The 24,790-nt window shown below is 52.8% G+C and overlaps 1 protein-coding gene across 14 annotated transcripts in view; it reads right to left on the bottom strand.

Moving 5' to 3' along the window:
• Positions 1-24,790, bottom strand: part of Kif1a (kinesin family member 1A) — an 83,604-nt gene that overhangs the window by 41,268 nt on the left and 17,546 nt on the right. For 8 of the 14 annotated variants that reach the window (XM_055616935.1, XM_055616936.1, XM_055616938.1 and 5 more), the window contains exons 2-20: positions 24,306-24,470; positions 19,959-20,035; positions 18,861-19,040; positions 18,211-18,276; positions 17,415-17,593; positions 16,286-16,397; positions 15,222-15,299; positions 14,471-14,536; positions 13,725-13,742; positions 9,774-9,849; positions 8,293-8,371; positions 7,358-7,500; positions 6,863-6,889; positions 5,500-5,633; positions 4,232-4,311; positions 3,848-3,923; positions 2,721-2,800; positions 2,224-2,330; positions 1,125-1,208 (exon numbers count right to left, since the gene is read on the bottom strand). In XM_055616935.1, the coding sequence (XP_055472910.1) occupies positions 1,125-1,208; positions 2,224-2,330; positions 2,721-2,800; positions 3,848-3,923; positions 4,232-4,311; positions 5,500-5,633; positions 6,863-6,889; positions 7,358-7,500; positions 8,293-8,371; positions 9,774-9,849; positions 13,725-13,742; positions 14,471-14,536; positions 15,222-15,299; positions 16,286-16,397; positions 17,415-17,593; positions 18,211-18,276; positions 18,861-19,040; positions 19,959-20,035; positions 24,306-24,411 (1,768 nt within the window). In that variant the 5' untranslated portion in view covers positions 24,412-24,470. The remainder of the gene's footprint in view (positions 1-1,124; positions 1,209-2,223; positions 2,331-2,720; positions 2,801-3,847; positions 3,924-4,231; positions 4,312-5,499; positions 5,634-6,862; positions 6,890-7,357; positions 7,501-8,292; positions 8,372-9,773; positions 9,850-13,724; positions 13,743-14,470; positions 14,537-15,221; positions 15,300-16,285; positions 16,398-17,414; positions 17,594-18,210; positions 18,277-18,860; positions 19,041-19,958; positions 20,036-24,305; positions 24,471-24,790) is intronic. The other 6 variants (XM_055616939.1, XM_055616941.1, XM_055616940.1 and 3 more) reach the window with 1 other exon arrangement.

Raw genomic sequence — 24,790 nt, 5'->3', positions numbered from 1 at the left:
CTTCTAAACATGGAGATGAGGATTTAACACTCGCCTTCCTGGGTTTTTGCCTTGCTTCAGCCCCATTCCTCCTTGCTATTCTTCCATTTCTCTTTTTCAATGTGGGAAGGTGTACCCTGCCTCATCATATACCAGAAGAATGTCATGTCCGTTTTGATTTTGTGAGGGCTCACTACAAAGTTTACCCTAAGTCTAAGAGGACACTAAATTTGGGCTCCTAAGCAATGCTGGAACTTTAAGTGTGTGAAGACTCTTGGAGACAGATGGAATACACTTTGCATTGTGAGATAGACACAGGCTGGGAGACTAGGAATAGAATGCTGCTCGTTCAATATGATGTCTCCGTCAAAGGCTCATATGTTGAAGGCTAGGGGCCCAGCCAGTGGCACTACTGAGAGGTAATCAAATCGTGATAGTATTAACTTCATCGATAGATTAAGTTCATGATGGATGAGTGACTAGGGGGTGGGGCTTGTTGGAGGAAATAGAGCGAGGGTCTTTGAAGAATGAAATCTTATTCCCAGAACCTTCTTGTTCTCTCCTCTGTTTCCTGGCTACCAAGAGGTAAGTGGCTCTATTCCACCATACCCTCCCACAATGATGCGCCACCTCACCACAGGCCCAAAACAGCAGTGATGGAATGAAACTGTGAGCCAAAAGGTAGCCTTCCTCCCTAGATTGTTTTCTTGACTTTGCCACAGCAGCAGACAACTGACTCTCCTGTGAGTTCCTCAAGATGTCTCCTCATACTTGTGCTTACAGTATGTAATCCCAGGACGCTGGTGTTAATCTGCCCCACAGTGTAACAGTACAGTTTGGCCAAGCATGTGTCTGTCTCCTTCCCTCTCCCCTGAGCCTAGCCATCAAAGTGGCCATGCAGGACCTCCTACCCTAACTTTCCACTCTGCATTAAGCCAGCATTACCCTGTGAGTGGGGCCTTCTCTGCTTTTATAGTCTCGTGTTCAGGCACTCCAGTCCTCAAGTGCCCAATCTGGGGCATAGAGTGTCTCAAGGGGCCAAAGAGTTGCCCACAGGAGAGCTGCCCTGTGTTGGGAGCAAACTATACCCAAGAGAGGATGAGCACAAAGGCTGCCCTAAAGTCCCCATGTGCTCCTAACCATACCTGACCGCAGGATGCTGGGCTCAGTGACTTTCTTGCCATTGACATATGTGTCTGCTCCTTCACAGGGCTCCAGGGTCACCACGGCTACAAGACAGAGAAGAGGGGGACTGTAAGAGTGGTCACTTCAGTAGCTCAGTCCTCCTGTCCCTGCTAGGTACCAGTCAGGCTCCTCGTTCCTGCTTGCCACAAAACCTGACCATGAGTAAGACCCCTTGGAGGAGCCTGACGGTCCCTTCTACTTAGTAAAGGAGAAAAATGTCAAGGAGATCCGTGGGCCCAAGTCAAGGCTGTGGAGGCAATGCTGAGCTTGTCTTCTGGAGTCCTTATTCAGGCCTATAAGTGGACAAGAACAAAAAAATAGCGGCTAATGTGTCTCCAAGAGGTCCTAGACCCCTTTGACTCATCTGAGCAGGAGAGAAAAGGAAATTTGTGGACAGAAAAATCTAGGAGTGACAATTGTTCCAAGCACCATTTAGGGCCACCATCCCAAGGTGGCCAGCATGGACAGGGATTCAGGCCCAAAGTTGGTCAGGTGCCTTCTGTCTTGGGCACCAGCCTTGCACTCAGAGGTGTGGGCACAGTGTCCTCACCTCAACACAGCAGGCCCAGCACGGAGGCAGCTCCATCTTGTGGAGGGCAGTGGAGCAAAAGCAGGAAAAACAGCTGCTCCACAGAAAACAGGAGAGTATACTCTCACAACCACTTCAGCCCTAGAGTGGGCTCAATCCATACAGCTCACTGCCCCTCTGCCCACACACATTTCCACCTGCTCCCATACATACTTAATATCCTCCTCATCCCAGCAGCCCACCATGCCCCTGGGCGCCAGCTTTCGAGGAAGTTGGCTCCCCAAAGCAACAGCCACTTGGCTGCAGGAATCACCAGGCCTTTCGCAAACACCTTTCTAATAGAGGGTGTCACTCAGCTGTCCTTAAGAGTCACACAGTCATCCAGAAGCATATTCAAGATGCTCTTAGATATGGCAAGCTGGGTGGATGGCAAGTGCCCTACCCCCACCCCGCACTGACCCACTAGGTCTTACTGCTGCCTTGTCATCACGATGGGGGCAGGCTGGGTGACGGGGGAGGCAGAACATTACCTTCTCCACCGCCTCGGGAGTCACTCCGGAAGACGCAGTGCTCCTCCTTGATGAAGTGCCCACTCAGGACGATGTCTTGCCGCCTCTCTGCATCTTCTCTGCCCACTCTGTTGAGGAATCATGGTGCATCAGGGCAGCAGGTGCCCAGCACACCTCCTCTACTGGCCCAGTCCTACATGTAGCCTCCCAGGGATGTCCAAGCTATTTCTTTTATTGTTGTTTGGTTTTGGTTTTGGTTTTAAATACCAGGGTGTATGTACTATGGAAATGTGTGGATGTTAGCATGGTCAAGAGACTACCAGGACACTTTAGATAAAGCATCATGGGCCACATGGGGCTGATTACCAACTCAGCTCTTATGGGGCAGTGCAGGATGATGGGAAAGGGGCCCACACTCGCCCAAGACACTAGACCCAGGCTGGATCTAGGCTGGAGAGGACTCTAACTTTCCCAGACTATGATCCCACCCCTTGGTGGGCGACCTGTCTAGCCCCTACCTGGTAACCCCATCTTTGATGTAGTAGAGGAGGCATTCAGACATCAAAGGATCCTCATTCAGGTTGACAAGATGAGGTGTCTAAGAAGAAACAGAACGGTCACTCTCCTGGGGAGGGGCAGAATCCTCAGAGTGGCCAACCTGCCTGTCCTCTGCTCTCCTGAACCTGGGTCTGCTGGAGACATACTGCCCTCCCCAACCTGGCAGAGAAGAAAAGAGACATGAATGTCCCAAACAAGGATCCTGTAACAGGGAAGACGGGCCAGGATGGGACTACTTCCCCCAAGACAACCTGGGGTGAGCCACTGCCACACTACATTATAAATTCAAGTGCACCCTTGAGCAGGGGTGGAGGTCCTGGCCATCCTCAACTAGTCCAGCCAGAAGGAAGAACTTGTTACACCAGACTTGGAGGCCAGAGGTATGTGTTAAAAAAACAAAAAACAAACAAACAAAAAAACTCTCTGACATAATGTACCTCACATTTGGGCAAATTTAAGTGAACCTCTCTGTGTGCATGCAGTGAACAAGCCTTGCATGGCCTGGCTAGAGCTCACAGAGACACAGAGACACCTCCTGGGCTTCTTTCTGTGCCCACAACTTGCCGCCTCAAGCCATCATTTGATGCATTGTTCATAAGTAGCTCCAGGTCCAAGGCAGGAAGGCAGAATCTAGAGAGGCTTCCCAACAGGTGCTCAGCCCTGTCTCTTAGATGTTCAGACCTCTAACTCCACTTCCCCCAAGATGGCCTTTCTTTGAGACAAAGCAGGGCTTGGAACCTGGCTATGGCTGAGGACGAGTGCCCTCTTCATAGACTTTCACCCCTCTGCTCCGTAGCCAGTAGAGCTGCTCTGGGGAGGAGGAGCTAGGTCCACAAAACTCAGCTCTCCAGCCTGGGTATCATCCCCAAGTCTTGTTCCAATCTTGAGGGATCCAGTTCAAACCTCAGGCAGTTCAGAAACCCATGCCATGTTACCCATCCGCCAAGATGTCCCACCACACAATGGAAAGTCCGAGTAAGACTGACCCGTGCCTGGGCCAGAACCCCATCCTGCTACATTTTCCCCCAGGGGTCAGAGATAGTGCCACCTTGTCCACATTGGCACAAGACCACAGTCCAGCACCTACCTTTTTGGGAGAAAACACACCCAAGGTGCCGCCATCTTCTCTCATGGCCACACCCATCTCAGCCAACAAGGCTTCCCTGGAAGGCAGAGCTGAGGTCAGTATAAGCTCAGAGGCTTTCAGGAACAGCCCCACCCTACCTGACCCACCAGCAACCAGTGCTTGGGTGCTTCACTGGTGAAGCAGTGCTGACCCAGAGATCTGTTTCCTATGGCCTCAACAGTCAGTGGCCGCTGCCACATGCTAGCTGCCTGGGTAAGACAAAACAGATTTGTCCCACAGCTGGAATGCAACGCCCCGCCCCCACCCCAGGTTTTGGCTCCTCAGGGCTGGAGGCCGGTACTCTTGATACACTCCCACTGTCAGGCCTATTAACCCACTGCCCACCTCTCCATCCGGATGGCTTCTGTCCGCCGCAGCTTCTCCTCCCAGGTCTCGTTGAGCTCTGCGATGATCTTCTCTGTTTCCTGGGAAGCGAGACAGAGCACAGGAGATCTCAGGGAGCATGTGCATGTGTGTGGGGTGGGGTTCAAGGGTGCAGGGGAGCTGGGAAAGGGGCCGCAGAGCACTAGGCCTCAACCCCCCAGGCACCTTCCAGCATGTGAGATTCGGGGGAGCAAGGTGAAGTACGACATACGTGAATCTTTCCTGTGAACACACCCCAGAACAAGGATAGCAAAATAAATCAGGAGTGAAGAGGAAGCAAATACCCCTGAAAGGTACTGAAAGCAGCTCCCAAACAGAACAGTTCCTTCTCAGGACATGGCAGCACCTCTCAGCAATGGCACTGCCCTTGTTTCCTTCCCACCTATGTCCTAGAGGACCCCCATACTCAGGGAGGGCCCCCAAGTCCCAAATAGGCCACCTGCCTCCGACCTCAAGAACTCCATGCTCCTTGATGCTTGGTCACCCTATGTCACTCCTCACACTAGCCGCTGTCTCTCATCTCCTTGGTCCCTCAGCCCCCAGCTTTTGGGCTCTGTGTTACAGGCCACATTGTATTCAGAGGGAGTATGAGGCTGAAAAACCCAGAACTAGCCAAGCCCAGTTTTGGGGACCAGGGAACACACTGGGCAAGAAAAACTGACAGTCTGGAAGTGGCTCAGAGTGTGAATGCCCACCTCCCTTCTTGGTGAAGACAGCTCTGCAGGGTGCCAAGCAGAGCTGCCAAGACCTACAGTGGCACCTGAGAGGTGCTGTTGAAATAGGGCGCCCCTGTCTCAGCCACTGCCCAGCCCACTGTTTCCTGTATCAGTGTCAGCACACCCAGGTCAAGACGCAATGTGAACCATGTGCCTGGCATTCCTCAGTGAGGCTTCCCTCCCCTAGCTCTCAGGGTCAAGGCCATCCGGGGAGGTCAAGAACCTTCAAAGGCACTTACTGCCTAGAAGTTCTGTTGATTACCCGATGATGCCTGAATCCCCAACTGCACTATCTATCCTAGCTATTGTGGGTGGGCTAACACACTGCACCATCATGGGCACATGCCAACAGCTTCCGTGATTGTACTACTCTGATCCTAGGAGGTAAGGCTGTACATGAGGGCTGTCCCAGCAGTTACAAGCAAGAGTCCTCTCTTAACTTCTCTAAGCCTACCTTATCCCAAAGGCCTTATCACCACCCCCCAGGGGTTCCCTGGACCAGGCGGCCCTCACCTTCAGCCTTTCAATAGCCTCCTCACTGCCTGGAGCAAACAAGATGCGCTCGTGGAGACTGGACACAGAGGCTGCACGACTGGACAAGGCTGAGAGCGAAGATGACGGGCTCATGCCCACCAGGGCATTGGTCACTGTGGAGAGATCGTTAGGGGCTTTGCTTAGCTCTGCCCCACCACAGTTACAGCTACGGTTCTCAAAGTCGGACATGTCTAAGACTTAAAGGGAAGGCAAGATAGAGGGAGAGAAGAGAAAGAAGAGTTGGGGAAAGCAAGAGGCAGGGTCAGGGGAAAGCAGGAAATGGGAAACACAGGCAAGGCACAACAGCCTGGCCCAGCATGCGAGGTCTCCCGCTACCCTCATCCCTGCCACTCGCCTGCCTGACCTACAGACCCTCTTATCCCTTAGCAGCAACTAACAGCCCCTCTGTATCACATTTCACTCTACTCCCCCTTTGACTAGGGCATTTTTGCAGCCCCTGTACCTGTACCCCTGTACCCAAGGCCCATGCCTGCTAGCCACGGCACCCCTGTACCAGAGGCCAAGAGCTTACCTAAGCTCACTCAGGCACCTGTCCTCCCTACACCCTATCGTTCAATTTCACCACCTACGGATGGTCTGCACTTCGGCTGCAGGCCAGGCTGTATTCGTCATTCCACTGAACCCAGGACAGTCCAAAGACTACCCAGAGAAGGTGCATGGAGGACACTCCTGAGGGAGCCCCTGCTCTTCCACCACCCCAGAATTCCATCACCGCTAAAGATGGGGAGTTGGGCTGTGACACCTGGGAGAGAAGTGCCAGGCCCTTCCTAATAGAAGCAGACACACAGCAGAGCAGCAGCCAACACAGGACAGCACGGGGCACTGGGGAGGCAAACCCCAAGGACCCAGGCCTCAGAATGGGGGAGACACTGTAGGGCAGGACTTGGCAGCAACCATTGCTATATTCAGCCTCAAGAAACTTCCAGGGACACAGATATGGGGGTCGCTGCAGCAGGAGCAGGCAGAGGTAGATGTAGGCCAGGAGCCCTCCAAGTCCTCTGACCCTCCAAGTCCTTGGGCTCTAGACCTTTCTAGACCCATGAGTGCTCAGGAGTCTAACCCCAGCCGCTTTTGGCTGCACTCTGCCTACTTATTGCCTCAGTTTCCCACACAGACAGGGATGAACCAGGAAGGTGGCTGGGAGGCAGATGCAATCCCCCATGTACCAGTGGATACCCGTATGGGGGAGGACTTTTGCTTTCCGACCCTGAAGTAGGGGAGACAGAAGAGGTGGTGGGTCTCCCTCCCCACCCGTGCTGCCCTGTGGCCCCCATGGCCGGGATGAAAGCAGGGATGTAGAGCAGCAGTGGGGAATACACACATTTGGGTCCTCCGGGCACAGTGTTGGCTATGGGGAGGGCAGGCAGGGGAGGAAGAGACAGAGAAACAGAGCAGTTTGTCTCCCAAGGGTCCATGTACCCATCTCACAGAGTGAACAGCTTAGGATAAAGGAGTCTTCAGTGTAGGAACACAGGACCCACCAAGATCCCAGCAACTGCAGCTAGCCTGTGGGCTTCCAGGAAACATTCCCTGGCCTGCTTGGGCCAGCTCCAAACCCAAATCATGCAATCCATCCAGGCCAAGGTCAGAAAACCTGGCCCTGTCCTTGCCCGCCCAGGCCTCCCACCCCAAGGCACCCTGCCCAGGAGCTGGAGGAGGGATGAGGCTTTGGGCAACTTCAACACTCCTTGACAACTGTGGGTATGGCCAGCAGAACCTGAGTAGGAGGCAGCCCCAGAAGAGAGGGCATGAGGCCCAAAAGGTCCCCAGGTCTGAGGCCCCACCCTACCCAGGGCCGGCTAGCACGGACACTCACTGTCAGTGATATCGCCAAGACCTTGGGCATACAGCAGGTCTCGTAGCCTGGTCACCTCATCCTTCAGTTCTCGAATCAGCTTATTGTTAGGGTCTTCATTGATAATGGCATTACAGCGGATCTGTTTGGCCCGGTCTGCATATCTGGGCAGGAAAGGAATGTAGGAGTTGAGAAATAGGACCACACAGCAGAACCCAGGGGTGCTCAGAATTCTGCCTGGTGAACAGCTAGGGAGAAAATCTTTGGCCTAGACTGGCAGAATGAGAAATCACCCCACTGCCTCACAGAATAGCCTCTGGAACCACTGCCTGATGGAGACAAGTGGAATAGTCCAGCCTGCCTTGTCTACTTAGGAAATTGAGTTGTAGGAGCCAAAGGCACAGAGGAGTGTCCTACCCCATACTGAGACCCCTGAACCTGAATCTGATATTCCAGGGGTGTGAGATGCATGTGTGTGTGAGAATGGTCACACACATGTCACAGATCAGCATGCTAACTTGCCATCCCAGAAGCACATGTGAATATACCTTGACAGGCTCTATTTCCCACAGAACGTATACACGTATATACAACGTATACAGAGGCCAAACATTCCCAACCCGATCGGTCAAGCTGACTTCCTGTCCCAGGACGCCCACCCCATAGTGGGAGATCTTGGGAGAGCTACTTGGACCACATTTGCTAATGTAAATCCTCCACTCACACAGCCAGAAGTATGGCTTTTCCAGACTGGTGCCACAGGCCTCTAGGCTACCCGCAGCCCTGAAATGTACCCTAAAAGGATAACGGGAATAGAACAGGGCCCATAACTCCAGAACAGTTACTGCCACCTCTGAGTTCCTGGCAAATGCCCCCCAATGGAACACCCTTTTGTTGGTGTTATTGGTTGAAAGGTGGAAGGACATGTTCTTACCCAGGCCCCCTGTGGAACATACCTCAGTGTGCTGAGGGTCTCGTCATAGTTGATGTCTGCAGGGCTCAGGGCTGCTACCATGGCTGTCCTGGAGTTGCCACCTGTGGGGAGACAACCAGTTTGTACGCAAGGTCCTCTTACTGCAGCTGCAGGTGAAGATGAGGAGGCCGGGAGAGGACACTGAATCTCAGTGCCGGGCTATGGAGACAATGCAGACTGGGCCTTCCTTGGCTACCTCTCATTTCTATTTAGCCATTTTCCAAGCAGGGGCCTCCTTTCCCCTATAGTTGAGATAAGCCAGAGTTTTGGGGTTTTTGTGTTTGTTTGGTATTTCAAGATTTGTGGCCAATAATTTCTCACCCATTTTTATCATTTTCATTTGAAATACTTTCCTCGATATTTAACATCAGATTCCTGGCTTAGAGTAGGTGATAACTAGAGAAAAAAAACATTGATTCTCATGGTTTGGGGGCTGGATAGTTGGGGTCAGTTGGCTCAGCAGTCCTGACATTACACGTGGAGCCTGCTGCAGTCAGCAGGACTGCCATTTGTTCTTGCTCCAAGTATGCCCATGCTCTTGCCTGCTTTACCTCAGAGGACTGTGTCCTTGGGGGGGGGGGTCACATCCCTGAGTTGTGGCACTCCAGTGAGTCTACTAAAGAGACTGTGAGGAGGAGAGAAGGGCTTGGGCACAGACCCCAAAAATGGCCAAATGAGGGGGTTCTCCCTGAGGCCTTCCTCTAGGGCTAAAACTGGTTGTGGCCCTGTGAGAGACACCTTAAGTTTCATCTCAGGTGAGGGAACAGGTAACCGTGTTGACACTCCTATCACTTGGGCCCATCTACCCCTCCATGTTCCTACATACTCAGGGCTGCCATGGCACATGAAGCTGGCCTGAGCAGGATGTGGCCAGCTGTGGGGTGCAGAGTCATGCTGCCAAGGAAGCCGGGGTTCCACCCAAGACCGAGTTTATCACCCTGGGTGTCAGCTTCTATAAGGGTATCCAGAGAGGACCCGAGGTCATTTTGGAAAGAATGGGCTCCATGCCACGCACCCGTCAGCCTTTCTCTCTCCATCATCTCCCTAACTTGGAATTCAGGCAGCCAGGGAGCTAATGTCACCCCTCAAGTTGCAGCAGGTAAGCAGTGTTCCCAGAGTCAAGGGCTACATCCCTGCTAGGAAAAACTAAAGGTCCAGAGAAGTGCGGGGCCTTGTTCAGGTGTCATGAACAAGTTCGCCCACTAAAGTAGACGCCAGGGCATATGTTCTGTGGGTCCCAAGGGCCACTCTGGCCCTCCAGACTTGCTTGGTTTCCCCACCCTCTCCCCAGGTCTTCCAGAAAGGTTGTACTACGAACCAGCTGGCCCTTCCAGGATGTCTTAGGACTTGCCCACAAAGGGCAAGAGACCTCACTGGGCTGAGAAATGTTTCTTTCCCCGCAAGGAGACAGGCATAACCCAGAGTGGAAGTCAGAGCTGGTGACCAGGAAACGAGCATGCTCACCCAAGTTTTCCCGGAGAAGCCAGGTCAAGACGGAGTCTCGGTAAGGGATGAAATCAGTCTTCTTCTTTTTCTTGTTCTGTGGGGGACATTCAAGGTCAAGCCTGAGTCTACCAGAAGGGAAGGGAGGAAGGGAGGCAAGTACCACGTTCTCAGTGCCTCCCCATGCTTCACCTGAATCCTGTGGTGCCACCTCCCAGCAACTCCTATCTGGGCTGGAATCAAGGCTGTGCTAGCACATTGTTCCGGCTCCTCCTTCACCCATCCTACTGTGTCTGGGCCACTCAACTGGACTCAAGCTCAGGAACGCTAATGTTACTGGCATTGGCCACTGTGTCTTATCCCACTCTGCTAGAACGTCTTCAACCAGAGTGAAAAGGCTTCACCACCAGTGAAATGCTACCAACGTTCACCCAGTCTCCGCTGCCCCACAAAACTCCCTCCTGTCCCTCAGAAGTCACCTCCGAGCCTCTCCTTTAATAATCTGTTCTCCCCGTGCCTCCCCCACAGTACGGACATCTTCCATACCCCTGACCCTGGCTTCTTATAGACACTCTGTGGGTGAGTTGATAATTTGTAAGTTATGGATACATAGTTACTGTCCAGTGTCTGTTTATTAGTTCATGGTGCATTTGCTTAAGAATGGTTTGTTGAGCAGCTGCTGTGGCCAGCAGACACAGCCCCCATCTCCTGGAGCCTGCACTCTGAGGGAGATACACGAATGCCCTCTCAAAGGTTTCCTCAGATGCAGACACAGCTCATCACTGTTCTTTAAACCTGCCCCCAGGACAAGATCCACAACCTCACAGGGTAGAGAATTCTAATGTTCTTAATCCACACCATCAAAGTAGGTTTCAGAACTGCTGCACGTAAGAATGTCCACCCATACCAGGCACTTTCTGTTTCGCCTTTGGAAACCGGTACAAGAAGAATAAAAAAAAAAATACTAGTGGTTTGGTTTTTAATTTCTAGTTCCTGAGGTTGAGTTCTCCGTTGTAGATTGTATTTCTTGTTTCCGTTACATAACTTCTTCACTCACTCAGCCCTTAGCCAAGGAGCCCAGCAGCCTGATTCCACTGCTCTCTCCCATCCCCTGGCAGCCCCTGTCCAGTCATCTCTGCCACCTCCCAGAACCACCCTCTGTTCTCTCTCTCTCTCTGCCATCTCATGTCTGGATCACTGCCACACTGACTTTCCATTCTGCTGACTGTGCCAGGCCATTATCTCACTCCCAATCTATACCATGCCCGAGCACGGCCCAGCTGAAGCCTGGCTGAGCACTGCTTCCTATTAAATCACAGTCAGCCAGATCCCAAGTGGGACCAAAGACCTCACATCCATCCTCAGACCCCTGTCACATCTCCTCATCCATATCTGCTTCTTCTCCAGGCTCCGTTCCTCAACCAGAAACATAAACCTCACTCCGTTCCTAAAAGTTTCTATCATGGTCCCTCACACAGCGAGTCACATTGTTCCCACACGGTCTTCTATGGTTTCCCCGCCCCTCACTCAGTCCCTCACAGCTAAACACACTATTCCTCAAGCAGTTCCTTGCAGCAGCGCACACAGATCCGCAGAGTTCCACGCTGTTTCATTCCTGCCTCCTCACAGTTCTCATGGTCTTCCCAGTGACACAGTTCAACCGCACGATTTTTTTCCTAAAAAGTGTTTTTACAGTCCCTTAAACAGTTTCTTTGTTTGCAGGATCCCTGACATAATTCTCCATTTTTCAGTGCCCCCATATAATCTCCATAGTGTTCATAAGTTACACACACACACACACACACACACACACACACACACACACACACACCTCTCACACTGTTCTCTCCACACACTATTCACAGCACCAAACATCTACTCATTAGTTTCTCTATGGTTCTTGCACAAACAGTCCACAGAACCCTCACACTCCTCCAGACATGGCCACACACATACTTCAGACACACCTCCTCACAGTTTCCACACTGGTTCTCCTAAACCTGCGTATGCCCCTCACAGTTTTCCACAGAAGCCCCCAATCCTAGACACAGCAGTTACGCCATTCAGTGACATTCCCCCACAAGTTCCATAGCTCATTTTCCCTCACACTCTTCACAGTTTCTCACGGTTTCCCCGCACACATCCTCACAGTTCCCTCACACACTTCCACACGATCCTGTTATTCACGCAGTTGCCCACAGAGTTAAGTTCCCCCAAATTCGTCAAATCCTCAAAAGTCCTGGACACGCCTCTGCATGCTGTTTCTCACGCCCTTTCCCAGTTTCTTCGGCCCCTCACACTCTTCAACTCTTGGTGCTCAGTTTCTCACAGACCACAGTGGTTAACACTGTCAGCTTAAAGACTCTCTAGTCACCCAGAAGGCAAACCTGGCATGTCTGTGCTGTGGTTTCTAGTCGAGCTGGGTGACGTGTGAAGACCCGACATAAATGTGAGAGGCTCCATTCCACTCACAGGTTTGGGGTCCAGGGCTAAACAAAAAGGAGAGCCCGGCTGCAGTATTCACTGCTGCTCTCCTTCCTAAGCTCCTGTCTTCATGTCTTCCAACTGTAAGCCAAAATAAACCCTTCCTTTCTCTGTTTAAAAAGCATTCGTTTAGGGCTGGAGAGACGGCTCAGCAGTTAAGAGCACTGGCTGCTCTTCCAGAGGTCCTGAGTTCAATTCCCAGCAACCACACGGTGGCTCACAACCATCTATATTTGGATCTGATGCCCTCTTCTGGCGTGCAGGTGTACATGCAGATAAAGCACTCATCATGTAAAATAAATAACTGAATCTTTAAAAAAAAAACAATTTTATTTACATACACACATGAGCGCCACTGTATACATGTGGCTGTCAGAAGACAACTTATAGAAGTTGGCTCTCCTCTCACCATGTAGGTTCGGGGATCAAACTCAGGCAGCCACACTTGGTGACAAGCGTCTCTATGCACTGAGCCATCTGGCCAGCCCTCTTCCTTTTTCACATCGTCGGTGGGGATTTTGTCACGGCAATGAAGAAAGAATCAACACACACACTTTATTTCAGTTTCTTTAGAATTCTTACTCCGTTTCAAAACTGCTCATGTACTTCTTACGGTTCTATAAAATTCATGTGCCTAATGAATCATCACACTCCACGTCATTCCCCACAATTTCATCTCATATTTCCACAATGCCACACAATACCACACCACCAAGCAGTTCCTCAAAAGTCACACAATTTGTCAGTCCCTGGCAGACTTCACCATCAGCTTCTCCGGGCACTCCCCCCCCCCCCCAGTTTCTCACAGTCCCTCAAACAAATTCCCAGTCAGTTCCTCACAGTTTTCTGGAAATCTCCACCCACTCGAGGTCTCGTTCACTGTCCCACTCTTGACCACTTCTTTATAGTCTAACCGGATAGTATTGCGCAGTTGTCTGCACAGTTCCTGCAGTTTCCCTGGCACAGCTCCTGTACCTGCTCACGGACCTCCTCACATAATCCGGCACACTTTCACCTGCCTCCTCTCATACTGCCTCACAGCCTTTCCCTTATGCATACCAACCTCTCGCTGCCTCAGCAGCTCACCTCAGCCCTTCTGACTACATGCCAAACCCACTTGCCTGCCTGGCTCCTTGCCAATCCTTAGGTCTTCTGCCTGAGGCCAGGCTTCTCCATAAAGCTTTCTATCCTTTCAGATCAAAGAATTTCCCTTTGGGGCCACCATTGAAGGCCATCCCCCCCCCACCCCCAGTGTAGAGTTCATCCCGGTTTGTAACTACATTTTCATGTTTCTCTTTATTGTCCCCCCCAAGTGTGGAGCCGGACTGGTGTTGTTCATCCCAAGACCCAGGTCTGAAGTGAACTCATTCACTGTTTCTTCATTAAGTGAACAAATGAGGTGCAGGCCTTATTGTTGAGATTTGTAGAGTGGGAAGCTGGGGACAAGGCCACTCCCTTCCCAACCCCTTTCCCTGGAGATCAGCTTACCTTGTTGGGGCCAGAGTCCTGAAAAACAAAGGACAGAAAGAGTCTAAGAACCTGGAGCAAAGCCAGGGTCCAAGGGTACAGTGGACAGAGAGGACAGGCTGGCTCCAGAGGGACAAATTGTAGGCAGAAGCCCAAGTGCATGCTAGGTATCCGTCATTCACTGCCCAAACACAGCGGGCCACCCTAAGCTGGTCATGACAGGCAAATCGACCTCTCAGGCTGTTGTCACACAGCAATCTTTGCATACTCTTAAGAATTTCAGAATTGGGTAAGGTCTCTAGAAACCTCCCGGGGTGTTTTGGTAAGTAGACACTGCTGAGTCTTCCCATTGAGTAGACACCATAGGGCATGTCAAACCCAGCTCTTCAAAGGATTGTGGGCTCCCTCTAGAGGAAGGCCTGTACCAGACCAACAGCGGTCAGAGCCAACCACTGTGCTACCCATCCACGGGCCAACATGCTTGCTGTCGACACATGGTAACCCTCAGAAAGGCGTGAAGGGGAGGCGCATTGCCTCTGTTTTACAGGTGAGGAAGCTGAGGTTCTGACAAGAGCTGCTATTTCATTTTTAGCTTCATGGCACTCTCCCCATCTCTGGGCATTTTCCTTGAACCCCAGCTCCCTCTCCAAAGACAGAGCCAAGGAAAATGCGTGAAAGACAGCCAGCTTTTCCTTGAGGGCAGGTAAGGGTTGCATATCTGTAGTCTATCCCACCGACTTAGCTACGGAAGCCTGGGGCCAGCTCACCATTTCAGCCAGAGCGGAGATGACCTTTCCCAGTGTAGTCAAAGACTTGTTGATGTTGGCTCCCTCCTGTGGGTAGAGAAGGTGATCAGGATGGCAGGTGGCACCTGGAGCCCCTTGACCTAGCACGATCTTCTGGGGCCAGGCCTGAGTGGCAGAGTGCTGAGGCTCTGGAGCTGATCTCTGAGGTCACTAGGCACAGGGGATGCTGGGGCAAGCAACTGGACAGAGGTCCAGTGTTTCTGCTCAGCTCCCATCAGCACCCTAGTCACCTTTCACATGCCCCCTCACAGTACATCAAGAGGCCCTTCCCAATCAACAGATCATGGCTTAAGTCAAATCAGGAGACACTCAGAAGAGCAAAAGTGCTCCTTCCTGACATGCAAGATTATTTCCAGAGAGGGTGTGCGCTAAGGACACAGGCTATCCAGCTCAGCCCACTGTCGGCCCACAGCCTGTCTCCTCTGGGGTGGGAAACAGAGAGCACTGAATATGAAGTACAGTGAAGGGCACTGTGGGCTTAGTCTCCAGCTGGTGTTTGTCCTCATTTACTAGAGCTGGAGTGCCAAGACTGGTGTTTTACCTACTGAAGGTCAAAGGCTCCAGCCCATATACCCCCCCCTCCACCCCTGTTCAGGCTTGCCTTTTGGTGGTGGCCTATCTCCAAACAGACTTCCTGTCCAGCCTTCCCCAGAGCACACTGGGCCTCTGCCAGGACTCAGTGCTCTTTCTGGGTGCGATAGCCTGGCCCTACCTTGAGTCGTGTGCCCTTGGCGCCTGTGGAGTCAGCTCGTTCACTGCCAGCCAGGTCCACCAGGCTGATTTTGCTCACCTGAAACGACAGAAGCACCAAATGCAATCTCCTGCTGCAAGCCCCTAACACCACGCTGCTGCAGGGCTGCGGAGCCGAGCTTGTCCCTCTGGGGACACTGTCATGAGCTACTTGAGAGCTAAGGTCACACCCTTTCCCTGGGATCCTCCAATCTTTGATTCTCCCAGTTTCCTTCTTCATCTCTGTTCATAGCTTTTTGATGTTCTCTCCCAGCGAGACACCACACCATCTCTTCAGAAGGCGCCCACAACTCCCGAGGCCCTGCCTCCTTGGGCGCTATACACAGCAACACAGGAGGCAGACTCAGTTAGGCACTGTCGCCCGTTCTCACAGATGTCTCTAATCATCCGTGATGGAATTTGAACACAGATCCAAAAAAGGCCTTAGCTGTTGCTCAGCTGCCTCACAGGGCCCTGGCCAGGCTTCCTTCAGTGAGCTAGTCAGTCAGGTTGCCCCAGGAAGGCACAGCCTCTTCTGACCACATACTGGACATAAGAGGGACTCTCTCAGGGAACCCTGGCAGTGAAACCTTGTCCTCTCTAGAGACCTCGGCTCTCTTCTGCCTTCCTGGCCTCTCGCTATTTCATAAAGACACAGTTGGGAGCACTGCACCAGGCCCAGGTGACCCCAGCTCTGTCAGGAACTGACATGGACCCTACTTAGCTCCTCTATAGAGCCTTTCCCCCAGGAGGTTGAGAGAATGTTCACACAGGAGAACCTCCAGGCAAAGGGACACAGAGACTGATAAAAGACTCAGAAGGACCCCGCTGCCCTCCCAGAAGACCCCAGAAAGAACATCAGACAATGGGACCTCCAGGACTGTGCCTCCTCAGCACAGCCTCCCGTGCTGAAAAAGGTGCTGCTCACCACGTGTCCTGTTCCCAGTGTGGACCCTGCCCTGCCAGTCTGTATAAACACCAGCGTTACCCTCAACCCTTAACCCAGCCTAGATGGAACCTGCCCACCCAGATCCCTCCACAGCTTACTTTCTCTGTGGTAATGTTGGTCTCTGCATCATGGCGCTTCTGGGTGAAGATGATGTTGAAGACAGCATGGGAACGGCTGCTGGTCTCATTCATGTTTGTGGCCGCCACAGTCCTGAGAGCAGGGAGCTGCTTGAAGTTATCTGTCCCTTACCCAGTGGTCAGGCATGAGTGTCAGTAGCGGTACCAGTGTGCTCATCTAGGTCATCGGGGCTCAAATTCCTCAGCCTGGCTGTGACCACACCACCTGCCAGAACTCAAGCCCAGTGTCCATCTGCTAGTCAATCATGGATATGCTCAGCCCTCAAATGGTGTCGTGTGTATTGGGGTATATACATTGAGTCTCAGGAGCTTCCTGCTACTGAGACTCAAGATCACAGAAGTTCTCACAGGCTTTGATGTGGGAACACCCTTGGAAGGAGAAAGTATCTATCACCCATCTCACTGCCCCTCTGGGAAGCCCAAGGAGCCCACCACGTCCCTAGTGCCAAACTCCACAGAACATAACAAGGAAGCTGCCTGAGACAGGAGGGGGTTGGTCCCAACACTGCCCCAACCTTACAAGAACCTCACAGACTCTCCCAAGATGGAGATGCAACAGCTCAGAACCTGCCTCTGGCATGCAAAGGTCACAGTGTCCTCACCTGCACTGAGGGGCTGTATCATGAACTACCCTGAGGGGCTGTCAGGGTAGTTCAGGACACACACGCATACTACCTCGAGAGCTGAAGGCAGCCACCTGAGCAACCTGGGGCAACCTATGTGTGTCAGAAGGACCATCATGACAATCAATGTTCCAGGCTAAAGGAGATGGGTTGCTTATGGCCACCATGATGACCCTCACAGTTTCGAGACCTAGGCCTGATAGAACAGCTGCCCTCGGGCATGAGGGCTGTCTTTCCAAGCTATTGGTATTGCCGTCAGAGCCCTGTTGTCGGAGGTGACATGGCCCACATGCTCAGCCTACTAGCAGCCCTCATGTGGGCGGGAGCCAAGGTGTCCCCATGTCCTCAGCGGCCTGACACATGAGGCCCATACCTTCTTGGGAGCCATCACACAGACCTACCAAGGGGTGAAGACAATAGTGCCCTGAGTGAGAGTGTGGCCAAGGAGAACAAGTCGCCCCACACACCTGGCCTTGTTCCCTGAGTCCATGAGGTCTTGGATGTCATTGTAGGAGGTCACAGCCAGCTTGGAGAGGTCCTCCACATAGGGCCCCAGCAGAGGGTGCTCCCTCACACGCAGGTTGCCTTTGTTCTTGGGGTTCAAGAGGTCGCGAACCCGTTCACAGTAAATCTCCATGTAGCTGACCTGTAGAGCAATACCATCAGGACCCCAAGTGAGGCTGAGCTATACCATCAGGACCCTGTGGCAGGGCAGAGGGTTGATCCCTGGGCAGGGCACACAGAGCATCCCAGCCTGCAGCCTCTGTGTCACCTCTAGCTGCCTAGCCCTCCTTCCATGTAACGGACCTACAGGACCAAGCTATACCATTAGGGATCCCAAGGCAGGACGGCGGCTGCCTGATGGGCAGGGCACACAGAGGGCGCTCAGCCAGGGTCAGCCTACTTTTACCTGTCCGGCCCGCTCCCACTCAGAGCCACCTTGAGAACAGCCACATAGCACAAGGCCCTGCGGTCACTCTGAGGCTACCTCAGACACAGCACAGCCCAGGCTTTCCAGCTCTGTGGTGTCTGCCTCTATACTTGGCAGAAGAAGTAGTTATTCAATAAACACCTGCCAGGAGTCAACTTCCCATCACCCCTAGCTTTGAGAGTCTCCAAGTCCCATGTGGGCATGCGGACACAGTCATGGTGTGGATGAGTGACAGGAACAGATACTCATTTTAGGTCAGAAGAGCATCACCAGCTACACTTAGAACTCCCCAGATCTAAACTGAGAAACAAGCGGCAGGCAGGATGTCCTACCTCTACAGAGTAGGACATGTTGTCATTGGTCGTGTCATTGATTCGAGAGAAGAGGTCTTCACAGAGCTTCAAAGACGGAAGAAAACATGTTAGCTGCTGAGGGTGGCCCGGAGCCCTGTCCCTGATGGTGCTGTGGGCAGCTTGTGCCCAGGCAGGGTACTGCTTTGCCAGACCCTTCTGGTCCCTCTCAAATGCACATTCCAATGTAAAGGCCTGAATCCAAGCAACCCATTGTCTAATTCTAATGTTCCCCTGGTCAGTATCTGACCCTTTCCTAGGTTATCTATTGTCCTGTCCTCATTTGCATAGAGGCTGGGGGCACCGTTCCTGAGCTGAGTCAGTATTCCTCCTTCTCTGACCAGGACAAGTGCTGGCCAGCATGGATCCAGAGACCTCCCGCTGGGAGGAAAGAATGGCTGGGAGAGGTCAGACATAAAGTGGCTTCTGAGGAGCCATCTGTATCCCAAGCATATGCTCACCCCTTGTCTACCTGCCATCTGCTCAGCCGGTGCCTTGTCTTGTAGCTACGTCCCCGCTGGGCACCTTCTAAGGCTGACCTGCCCCTGCAGCCTATCCCAGGTAGTGCTCTGCCTCCCCACCCTTTCCCCCTCTCAGGCTGCCTCCCACTCTCCTCTAGACCCCAGTCATGCCTGTGGGATGATGCCTTGTTGGTCCTTCTCTTGCTTGCCCATCATAGTGTAGGACTTGCCAGCCCCTGTCTGCCCATAGGCAAAGATGCACACATTGTAGCCCTCGAAAGCATGCTGTAGCATCTCTTCCCCGATGTCCCTGTAGACCTGCTTCTGAGAGGCATAGTTGATGTCTTCGGGCTGCAGAGAGAGGAGGTGTGGCTATAGGAGGCTATAGGTTCTCCAGAGTCCTCAGAGCCCAAATGGGGACAGGGCCTTGAGGTGAAAAGATGTGCTATGGTACATCCTAATCCTGACTGTGAGTGTTTTTCTGAGGGGTCCTCTGAGTCACAAATGAGAGACATTGTGGCTGGGCAGTGGAGGGGGGCAGGGCAAAGAGATCACAGCAGAGAGAGCAGAATGTGCAAAGGCCCACATGTAAGAGCTCAGCCCAGCTGGTTCACGTGACAGTGGTGGGTTTAGCAATAGCTAGAGCTGAAAGGAGGCAGGCTTCATGGGGCTCAAGGACCCTTTGGGCTAGCCTATGGCACCTGGACATTATCCTGAGGGCAGAGGGTTTCCCAGGTAGAGAAACAGCATGGTCAAACCAAAGGACAAAACTGAGGAGAAGGGCTAGAAAGATTTGGGGTGGGGGGAGGGAGCAGCAACAGGGAACTCTGGAACCACATTCAAAGAGACAGAGGCCAGAGAGATGGAGGGGGTGGACTGCATGTTTCCAGAAGGATCCATGAAGGGGTGGAACACAAGCAGGGCTTGGTGTGGACTGGAGGCGGGGGCTGGGGAGGGAGGAGCCCAGAGTCCTCACATTGCTCAGCTTTCAGGGTCCTGGAGCCCATAGGTAGGGCTCAGCTTTGGGATTTCTGGGCTTGGAATGTCTGGGGAAGGGAAGAAGACAAGTGGGTGGTCACAGCTATGCTGCTGGGACTATGAGCAAAAGGATCTGGTCCTTATAGGTTGTCCCTCCAAGCAATAGGGTAGAGTCTTCATCCCATCTTATAGGGGAGCATGCAGCAGAGGTCTCTGGCCTCCTGGGGGTCACACTGCAATCAGAGCAGGGCCAGTTTCCACGCCAGCTGCTTCCCACCAGACGCAGCTCACCGAGGTGTGTGACCAGTAGGAGTAATCGAAACTGAAGCTCTTGGGCGTCTCCTTGGGCTGTTTGGGGTTGACGATAGCTGCAAGGGCACAAGAAAACGAGACTGGTTGATTCTATGCTGTGGGATTCCAACCGTCCGCTGCATCCTCAAGCAAAAGCCTAGCCCTCAGAGGGTCCCAGATAGCCAGACCCACAAACTAGATGGGACCAGAGACCCACTTGCAGGCCCACAGGAGTCTCTGCCCTCTCTTTGAGGTGGACTCACGGATGCCAGAGGGCACCACCAGGCCAGGCCTGTCTTCTGGTGCCTCCTTCCTGAAGACAGTCACACCGCAGGCTCCAGCTCCCCTAGTCAAGGGTTATCTACCTTCCCTGCCGGGCACACTTGTGCCTCCAAAGTAGCTGAAGTCGAGGGCACCCTGTGGCATTCCCAGTCCTGGCTCTTGCAGGAACCCTTACGCCTGCCTAGCTCCTAGCTTATCAGTGGGGGAGGCATGCTCAGTGTCCTACAGGTGGGCACTCATTGCCAGGCATATCACAATCTTTTCCTCTCCTGTTGTTAGGCAGGGAGTGCCATCTAGCCGTATTGTTATAACCCAAGTTCATGGGCCTATCCTGATTTGTTCCTCGTAAGGTATCACAGTGCCCGCTTCCTCCTCCATCCTCACAGAGGCCCCAGCCCAACCTCTACATGGCTGAGGCAGCACGCCTTAATCTTATAGCCAGGACAAATTCTGAGTGAGTACTGACGTGTCACCCACAGCTAGGCCCTGAAGTTTCTCAGTAGAGACCCCCAACAGTCCAGGAAGCCTGCATTGCCCCGCATATCCTACAACCTTTACCCCCAACAGGTCTGACCCACAGCACTATGCTCAGTAGCCACATGGGGGCGACTGGATTCCCACACCCTAAAGCTGTGGTCCCCAGCCTGTCAGAAACAAAATACCTGTGTTGATGTAGGCTGAGGATTCCAGGCAAGATGCAACCCTGCCCTGGGTCCTCACATCCATAAAGGACATGGACCAATCATAGTCACCATCAGTTCTGGAAAGTAACGCTGCCCCACCCCCAGGACTCTGTCAACTTGGGACCAGCTTTCCTTAGTGAGAATCACAATATAGCCTTTAGAATACCATGGTACACCCCACCAGCCAGCGTCCAAAATAACTTCCAGCCCTATGGGGAGGGACAACATGCCTCTTCTCAGCCATGACTGAGCTGTTCTCCAAAACCTGTACCGACTTCAAAATGAACTCCCTGGTCTGTCAAGGTGACTTTGTTTGGACATGGGAGTCTCTGCAAATGGAGTTTATTACAGTGATGTCCTCTGGTGTGACTGATTTCCTTACAAAAGGGGGGGAGTTTGGAGATACACATACGGGGAGGACGTTACATCAAGCTATAAGTGGTTCATATAGCTTCACTTCAAGCTATAAGGGGAAAGTCCACTGTGGGGTCTCCCTGGCATAGAATTCTGGGCATGGGCCCGCCTGCTCCTGCCCCCCAACAACCTGTCTCCTCGACCCTGCAGTATGTGCTAATGAAAATACCTTCAGTCATTACCCATGGGACCTAAGCTCCTGAGAGGGGGGAGATTCCCCTGCAGTTCACACAGCACAGGCCTGGATCCCAGAGTGCAGCATCAGGCCTAGCTGTCTAATCACAGCTCCCAGCTCACCCTGCAAAGGCCTGTTTTGTGCCAACAACCCCACCCCCAACAGTCCGTTTCAGAGCAGAGCCCATTAGGCCAGAAAGCAACAGGCTGCATGTGGAAGCAGGAGGAGGGCAAAATGGGGCCACTCAGGCCTAGAAGCCAGTCCACTGGACCAGCTCATTAAAGGCTCCATCCCTTCCACCCTTATTCTGCTTGGGCCCCTGGGAGGCAGGCTCTTTCAAGAGAAGTTACACAATGCCAGGCCTGTGGGGCCTGCACAGGGATGGCCACCCATTGGGGAGGACAGTGTGGGGGTGGGGCGGTGTGCGGGGTGGGGAGGGAAGAAATTAATCGAGCAGCTTTCTCAGGGCCAGACTGTCTCCCTGCAGCCAGGATCACAGCAGAGTGAGGAGCAGCTGCTGAGCGGAGGCAGGGGCAGTTGTCTCCCGACCCGGGGGTTCTTTGGGAGAGTAGAGCGTTCAGAAATGACCTGCGATTTGAACTGTGGGGAGTACCCAGCATCAATCACTCCTTTGCACAGGTGAGGAAACTGAGGCCTAAAGGGATGACCCACCAAGGTGGGTCCCAAGTAAGCCAAGAGCACAGTGCAGCCCCTCCAGGTTTCTTTATCCCCGCCTCTCCTGGAGTTCACGCAGGGCCACACCCCAGGATGATTCTTCGATGTAGCCTGGGGACCTGTCATCAGCCTGCCCTGAGGCCTGCACAGAGACATGGCTGAACCAGAGCCTCACCGTCTTCTTGTCCTTTGAGTATAGGATATGACTTAAGGAGCGCAAAAGAGAGGTGTAGCCTGCCCCATTGTATAGTGAGGGTATGGACCATGAATAAGACACACAAAACCCCACTGTGACAGGCCCAGGCTGGCTGTGTCAGCGACAGATGGACAGATGTGGCACTGATGACCCGGCTGCTAGGTCTGGAACACTCAGACAAAGAACGCTATTTACCCAGATGACAATTACAGAATAACAGGACCTAAAGGTGCCTGCTGCACCCACAGTGATCCCAAAGTCATCCTCCTCCTCCCCGCTCACTAGGCCTAGTGGCCACCCAAAGAGGCAGCAATGGATACAATCTGAGACCCTTAATGTAGCAGCCACCTGTGAGCTAGGAAATGACAGAGCAGATGCTTGCACAGGACTAAACACAGTGAGAGTCCTGTCATTACCTGACACCCTACAGAGGGACCACACAGCCGTTGGTGCTAGCCGTTGGGTACAGTCTGTACCAGCAAGAGCTTGTGGAAGACCATGGATGGAACCCACGTCACACCCAGGCTCACGTCTCCATCAAGCCCAGACAACCCTGAACAGAGGTGGCAACCCGTTCCTATCCTAAGACTCAAGCTTTTTAAGGTGGACTGTCATCAGCAAAGTCTACTCAAACACTGGGCCATTTAAAAAGGACCCCAAAGTGAGCCCACCACACCTAGGGAGTCAGAGGTAAGGCTGACAGCGCCCCTAGTGGAGGAATGCGGGGACTGCATCCACAGATGGCCCAGACTGGGCGTGTTCATAGATCTTGAAAATCCAGCAAGCCTCCCGCTGTCATCTGCCCACCTCTCTGCCTGTCTATCAGATCTCATTAAGAAATCTCCCCCATAAAAAGAATGAACAGACAAGCGCCTCTGAGACTGGGCTTGTGCCCCACCCTAGCAGTCAGATCCTGCTGCTTATGGGAACTTTGGGGCAGGTCTATGTCCAGGGCCTTAAGAAAGGGTTGTCCCCTGGCCCCCAAGGTTAGAATACTGCTTCCTGCTCCCCAAGGTTAGAATACTCCTCCTGACTTGTCAGAGTCTGACATGACCAAATGAGAAACACGGCAAAGAGCAGACAAAGTGGGGAGCAGAAACCCCAGAGCTGTAACCATACCTACCCTGACTTAAATAGTATTGGCTTGCACCCCTCAAATTCATATTCCTGGAACCTCAGAGTGTTGTCTTATCTGGAAGCAGCCTCTTTTTTTCCTTTGGCTGGACCTCACTATGGTACCCAAGCTGGGCTTGAACTCCTAGTCTTAGGTAGTGCTCCTACCTCAGCCTCCCAAGTAGCTGAGACCAAGTACAGGTTTGAAAACAGCATGGTAAAGACGGGATTACTGTTAAAGTGGAGTCACAATGAATTCAGTTATACCTTAAAAGAGGCCACCTGAGGACACATATATACATCTAGATATGATAGCAAATGCCTGTGTGTCAGGCCAACCTGGAATTACAACATAGGACATTGAAGCAAGAGTTCAAGGACAGCCTGGGCCACGGTGTGACTATTAATCCATCTTAAGATACACTCTGAGACTCCACCTCAAACAACCAGAACACAGGGAACACAGACAGCAGGGACACCAAGGGACAATGTGGGCAGACATGAGAGCAACATGGCCACAGGCCCAACCAGGCAGCAACCATCAGACACCTGCAGAGGCAGAGAGCATGGTCCCCTGCGTGGACGGGAAGCCCTGCCCACGCCTTGATTTTGAATGTCTGGCTTCCAGAACCTGAGAACAAATTTCTGTTTCCTCAAGCTGTCTTCTGTGGGCATCATGAGCTTGGGGACCCCCACACAGCACGTGGGTGAGGAAGGCTCAGAGCTCTTCCACCTAGGCTAAGTTAGGTCGGCTCTTGGGTCCCATGTGACCAGCAGTTGATGGTGTGGCCATTCCGGCCAGTACTTACTCGTGGTGCTGCCTGACATCTGAATGATGCACTTGGAGTCCCGGCTCATTTCCCGGGAGTTGAAGGGGCGGACACGCACCGCCACCTTCACAGAGGCCCCGGCCATTTCTGTGGAGTTTGTTGGTAATTCAGCAGCTGTGGTTGTCCCAGAGAGGGCAGGGTCACCTGTGGGGGCAGGAAGGGAAACACAGATTAGGAACAGTATTCAAAGAGGCTGTACAAAGGTGCCTGGCTGTGCCCTTCTCCAACCTCCCCCAGTGACAGTGGGGTGACCAGCCAACAGGACACAGAACTGGGGAGCAGGTAGCTACAGAGGAGGAAGGCACTGATTTTTAACAGCACAGAGCTAAGCTGAGTGTAAGGAGCCCTCAGTTCCAGAACAAGAATGTGACCCTCCAGTAAAGAAAACTGCTTTCCCCTCTCCCGGCAGCTATCATTTCTTGGTTACAGATGGGACTTTGTGCCACTTCCCTTTCCCAGTGCTG

This window comes from Psammomys obesus, unplaced genomic scaffold, assembly GCF_907164565.1.
Source record: "Psammomys obesus unplaced genomic scaffold, mPsaObe1.curated_primary_1811, whole genome shotgun sequence".
NCBI lineage: Eukaryota > Metazoa > Chordata > Mammalia > Rodentia > Muridae > Psammomys > Psammomys obesus.
The sequence above is the reverse complement of the archived record's forward strand: the minus strand, read 5'-3'. Positions and strand labels throughout refer to the sequence as shown.